Below are 5,980 nucleotides of genomic sequence, written 5' to 3'. Positions count from 1 at the left end.
CTACCGGGGTGGCTGGAGCAGTGAGCCGATCACCTGAAGTGTGGCAGGGGACCAGCGTGGGAAAGAAAAAAGGCACTTCGCTACCCAGCAAAGGCGGGAGGGCTTTCTGGGCCACAGGGTCAGGAGCAGCCGGGGCGGGGGGGGGCGCCCTGCAGGCTGTGCCGGGCCGGGGAGCCCAGCAAGGAAAACCAGAGGAGCAGGACAAACTCCTGAGCAGGAGGCTCCAGTTTCCTGCACAGAAGGGATTCGTAGGAGGGAGGGTGCTGGGGCCCTGAGGGCCATTGTGGGGGGAGGGCGTGAGGGGCTGGGAGAGGCCCTGTGCCTGCGGGTCTGCCTGACGCAGCTGGGTAACCGTGGCTGGGCCATGGCCTGTTTGGTCAGCAGCGACCTTGGGCCTGGTATGAGCCTCCCTGGTCCCTGACCAGGCAGGACATGAAGAGGGGCCTGGGAGTGGGTGCCTTGAGTCTGAAGTGGGGACCTTGGGGAAGCAGCTGGACAGAGGGGTCTGGAGCTCGGGAGAGACAGACCAGGGCATGTGAGGGGTGTCCAGGGCCTGGGGAGTGGGAGACACAGACGAGCCCAATCGCACAGAAGCCAAAAGACAGGTGTCCCAGAGAGGCGGCTACCAGCAGAAGTGGCAGTGGCATGTGGCCAGAGGGGAGGGTGGCCTCGTGGCTGGGGGGAGGGACCGAACGGATTTCCCAGGACTGGAAAGGGGCTCTGAGAAGAGGCCCCTCCTGCGGCTTCCTGGGAGCAGCCCCACTTCAGGTGGCCCAAGGGGACAAGCGGTGGGAGGGCAATTCCTGAGGAGGGTGGGTCCACATCCCTGGGAGGGGGCGTCACCTATCAGTACCCTGAAGGGCAGCCCGCACACGCCAGGCTGGTCTGGGGGTTGCGGAGGGGCCTCTCTGGCTGTCCATCTGAGCCAAATCAGAACAGAACCGGATGGCCAGGCTGCCTCAGGCTCACACATGGAGGCAGTGACCTTGGCCTTTGGCCCACTTTGAGCAGCTGCAGAAAGATCCCGCCCGCCCGCACTGGGTGCAGACTGCAGAGGTCAAGGCCACACAGAAGCTCGGCACGATGGGTGGCTAAGGGAGAGAGCAGAGTCACGCAGGCTGGAACCCGTGGCAGAGCCCCTCCCGCCTCTACCTCCCAAGGGTCTCGAGATGGCCCCACGCAGGGGTCCCTGGTGCCCATCCACCCCCGACGGCAGGTAGCTCCCTCCGTCGGTAAGCACTGGCCTCCCTCACCCCAGCACCGGGCCAGGAGCCGTCCCACCCTCTCAATTTGTCAGCCTAATTGCCTCGCGCCCTGGGCGCTCGGACCGGCTCCAGCTGCAAAGCAGCGGGCGGGGCAGGAAGGAATCGGACCTGCACGGCCCCACCCAGGCGCGCACCAGTCTTGCCCCGAAACCGCTGGGCAGGCGAGACCCCTGCCACGTCTCCCACGCCCGTGCGGGGAACCAGGCTCGGGGGCGACTGCCAGGACTCCCGCGCACCAGGGCTAGTTGGGAGGGAACCGGGCCTCAGCGCCCCGCTCGCCCGGAGCGGAGCCCAGAACTCCGGGCCACCTCCGGGGGCGTGGCGCCCCCGCCCCAGCCTCTGCAGGCCCCGGGCCGAGAGCCCCCGTAGGTGTCTCGGTTTCGCTCGGCGGCCGCCCCGCCCGCGCCGGCCTGGCTGTCCCACTTGCCCGGACAGTTCCCGCAACACTCCGTACACAGTCCCTCCGTCCGCTGCTGTGCCTGCGACCGGCGCCTCCCGGTTTAAACCCGCTCAGGCCCCTCCCCTCGGCGGCCCCGCCCAGGTCTGGGGGCGGCACGTGGTGCTTCCGACGGCTGCGGGCGCCCTGAAGCCGGGAGGGGCGCGGGCGCGGGACCGGGAAGCACACGCGGAGCCGGGTCGACGCCCCCGCGCGCGCCCCTCGGCCGCAAGGTCTGTGAACACCCCTAGGCGGGGAGGAGGGCGGCTGCCGAGGAGCAAGGTCCTCTCGCTCCTACCCAGCCCCTTTCGTCAGCTCCCCCAGAGTCACCGCGAAGGAACGCGGGCGGCCGCAGGGAGCAGGGTGCGTCCCGCGCCGCCCTGACGGCCTTTGAACGGAGTTTGCAAGGTAAATGCGGCCCCGCCAGCCGCGCGAGCAGTTTCGCTTTACAAACGTGACTTTATTGCACGAGGGGGGCCATGGGGCCGCTGGTGCAGGCGTTGACCTCGACCCAGGTGCCCCTCTTGTCCGGTGTCCTTGGTCGTCCAGGCCTTGCTCACCGCCTCGGGGCCGGCTGCCTGCGCTGCTGCTCGGTCCTGGGGCTGCCGGGCCAGGCTGTCCTCAGAGGCTGCCTCCATGACCGAGTGGCTTCCCTGCCTTGACCGTGGAAGAGATGGGGTCTCTGTCCCCAGCAGGCTTCCAGTGTGTCTGGAAGGGATGACCAGGCCTTGCCCCATGGGTTCAGCACCTCCACCTGGGATCGGAGCAGGTGTTCTGTCCACCAGGAGGACCTGGGCCCCTTCTCAGACGCCCGTCCCAGCACCCACCTTCCGGGGCGGGGACTCCTGGAGGTGCTGAGGGACAAGGCCCAGAGCCTGGCAGCCTGGGGCCACAGCCCAGGACGGGAACCACTCCTGGATCTTCTGGCTGGTCCTCCCCTCTGCTGCCCAGAGGTCCCAGATGGACGGGGAGGGGCAGGTGCCCCTTGACCCCCAGGGTCAGGACCCAAGGCCTGTCCTCCTCTGTCCCCAGTCCCGGCCCTGAGGACTTAGTCTTTCCCCTTCCCCAGGCCTCACCTCTTTCCGGGTCGTTCTCGACCAGATACTCATCCAGGGCCACCCAGCCACCTCCAACACGGACCGTGAGGGCACCACGAGACACCTGCGCAGGCACAGGGGCTGGGGGGCCGGGCTTCCAGGGTAGAGGGTGCCAGGGTTGGTTCCCGTGGCTCTGTCCTCACTCCCACCCCCCAGGCCCACGCTCACACCTGCTCACCAAGGCTTCCTGGACCCTGGGCCGACCTTTGGCCGCCTGTGTCCTTGTCCCTGTCTGCGTACCCCACACTGGCTATGCTACGTGGTTGCTGCTGGCCGCTGGAGAGGCCTGACCTGATAGAGAAGTGAGCTCCGGCCTGGGCCCCTATCCCCCCAAGGCGTGTCAGGCCAGCTGCCTTCGTCCCGTCCCTGCTCACCAAACGCCAGGACACCGCCCACGAGGTCCCGCTGGCAAACGTGCCCGAGCTGGCTGCGGCTTGTGGCCGGGAGTGCAGCCCGGAGCCTCTTCCCCACGGGGCCCAGGCGCTGCAGGCAGCCCTGCTGCCAGGCCGCGAGACCCAGGTGTGGGCCGGCTCCTCGCCGTGGGAAGGAGGCGTGAGGCTGCCCGGGCCTGGGTCTCTCTGTGCCCAGGGGTGGGCAGCATGCCTGCCCGTGCCTCACCTGCAGGCGTGGGCAGGCTGCGTGTGGCCGCCCCTGCCCCAGCCGCGCCCACTGGTCCTCATGCCTCCGGCTACTCGCCCTGTGGCTCTAGCTCCCTGTGGTGACCTCCAGCTCAGATCTTCCAGGAGCCCTCCCGGGGGGCAAGCCTGGGTGACTGTCCTGCTCCCGAGGCCCTTGGGCTGTCCCTGGCCAGCCAGAGCTGGTGCCTTCCTTGGAGCTCTGGTTACCACTGTTCTATGAATAACTGCTCTAGGGACCGCATATAAGTGGAATCATGCCATGTTCGTCCTCTTGTGTCCAGCTTATTTCACATAGCGTAGTAACTTTAAACTTCATCCAGGCTGTATCATACATCAGGATTTCATTCTTTTTAAAGGCTGCCCAATATTCCCTTGTATGTATATACCCAATGTTGTTTATGCTTTCATCTGTTGGAGGATACTTGGGTTGCTTCGTCTTTCCTTTCTGAAAGCTTACCCTCACTCATGTTGCACGTCAGGGGCTGGCTGAGGCTCCGCTCTGCCACCTTCACTTCAGGACCCAGGCTGATGAAATTACCATTATCTGGAATATCGCTGGTCCTCCTGGCTTAAGGAGTGAGAACTTGGGAAGGTCTTATACTGGCAGCTAAATGCTCTGGTGTGAAGGGGCCACGTGCCACTTCCTCTCGTACCCCACTGGCCAGCACTGGTCACATGGTCCCCCTGACCACAACGGGTGGCAATGCAGTCCTCCTGTGCAGTGGATGGCGTAGCGCTGGTGAACAGTACTCGTGACCACACAACCCCTCATTCAAAACCATCACACTTATCCCACCGGTCATGATTTAGTCATTCAGTTTTGTAGTTCATCCTCTAAATCAGCGGTCCCCAGCTTTTTGGCACCAGGGACCGGTTTTGTGGAAGACAGTTTTTCCACGGATGCGGGGATGGAGGGGGAAGAATGGTTCAGGGGGTAATGCGAGCGATGGGGGGCATGGGGAGTGGCCGGTGAAGCATCATCACTCGCGTGCCCACTACCTGTCCGCGGCCTGGGGCTTGGGGACCCCTACTCTAAATAATGAGTGGCATTGTTTGACACTGATGGTTGCTTTCCTCTTAAGTGACCTGGCGTCACGCTATGACAGTTTCCTATGATTTCTGCTGAGTGAAAACTATTGACTTTATCTCATGCGTGCAGTTGTTTGGATGCTCTTCTGACCCCTAGATAGTGCCTCGCCCAAAGCTGAACCTACTACAGGCACAGCCCGGAGATCACCTACAAGGTAACATTTCTGCCATTGAACAACTTGGGGTTTAATACCTGAACTTCATAGAACATGTGTATCACTCAGTTCTCTTTCTAGCAATATTTATACAGGAACATTTGATATTCACATCACCCCAAATCAATAAACGAACTTTAATCGAACAGTGTGCAGGGGAAATCTTGAATGAAACCTCAGATACGATGGCTAGATGATCATCACCACCCGAGGGTGTGTGCAAAGCTCGGGGGTCAGCAAGTGTTCGTGTGCGTGGTGGGATGGGGTGGGGCGAAAAGAAGCCACGTCCCTGCAGGTGGACTTGTTAGCGTCCGTGTTCGTTGCTGTGTTTGGGAAGCAGTGTGTTTAGCACTTCACACTCACTTATATGTATGTGTACTGACTGGCTTTTAGTTGCATTATAATTTTTCCCACGTAGATGTCCAACTGATATTTTTGTGGAGAATGTCTAATTCTTGGGAATATTCTCTGCCATTAAAGGGAAGAGGCCTGTGTGTGATCAGTCAGTCACAGTACACGGCCTAAATTTTTTTCATATAATGTCTATTCCATAGCATAGCTTATCTTTTTCAAACTCTAAAAAAACTTTTCACACTCGTTATTATTAGTGATGTGCAAATCACATTTTCACATTTACTAAGATTGTGGATAAATGCTTTGTCCCCATCCTCACTCATCAGTTCATTTTTTTCATGCCAAAAGAGGTTGAAATCAAAGCAAAATACATAATTTTTTAAAAATATTATTTTAGAATTAGATTTTTTTTTTTTTAATTTATTTTTGGCTGTGTTGGGTCTTCGTTTCTGTGCAAGGGCTTTCTCCAGTTGCGGAGAGCAGGCCTCTCACTGTCGCGGCCTCTCCCGTTGCAGAGCACAGGCTCCAGACGCGCAGGCTCAGTAGTTGTGGCTCACGGGCATAGTTGCTCCGTGGCATGTGGGATCTTCCCAGACCAGGGCTCGAACCCGTGTCCCCTGCATTGGCAGGCAGACTCTCAACCACTGTGCCACCAGGGAAGCCCAATACATAATCTTTTGAGTGTCATATATTATAAAGAAACCAGGCTCTAGATTTTTAAAAATGTCACCTTTTGGAAGAATACATGTTTAATAAGTTTCCAAAAACGTCCTACCTGTGGCTGCTGTTTTGGAGATTAGAAATCTGTATTTGCGGAAGACAGGTTTCAAGACCAGTGTCCCGTGTTTGATATTCTCAGTGGGGGATTTCCTTGAAGACGCTTGCTGGTCGGTCCTGTAGCTGAGGAGCCCCTGGCTTGCTGGTCGGTCCTCCAGCTGAGCAGCCC

At 59.9% G+C, this 5,980-nt stretch overlaps 1 protein-coding gene across 1 annotated transcript; it reads right to left on the bottom strand.

Moving 5' to 3' along the window:
• Positions 1-2,146: 2,146 nt before the first annotated feature.
• On the bottom strand, positions 2,147-4,239 carry LOC103004914 (uncharacterized). Its single transcript, XM_007166931.2, has 5 exons — positions 4,233-4,239; positions 3,894-4,004; positions 3,173-3,411; positions 2,778-2,892; positions 2,147-2,455 (listed from the first exon to the last, which is right to left on the bottom strand). Exons 1-5 carry the CDS (start codon positions 4,237-4,239, stop codon positions 2,148-2,150), a joined length of 780 nt encoding a protein of 259 aa, XP_007166993.2. The 3' UTR covers position 2,147.
• Positions 4,240-5,980: the final 1,741 nt, after the last annotated feature.

Source organism: Balaenoptera acutorostrata, chromosome 17 (genome assembly GCF_949987535.1).
Source record: "Balaenoptera acutorostrata chromosome 17, mBalAcu1.1, whole genome shotgun sequence".
In the NCBI taxonomy this organism is placed as follows: Eukaryota; Metazoa; Chordata; class Mammalia; order Artiodactyla; family Balaenopteridae; genus Balaenoptera; species Balaenoptera acutorostrata.
Note: the sequence above shows the minus strand (reverse complement) of the source record. Positions and strands in the feature narration are given on the sequence as shown.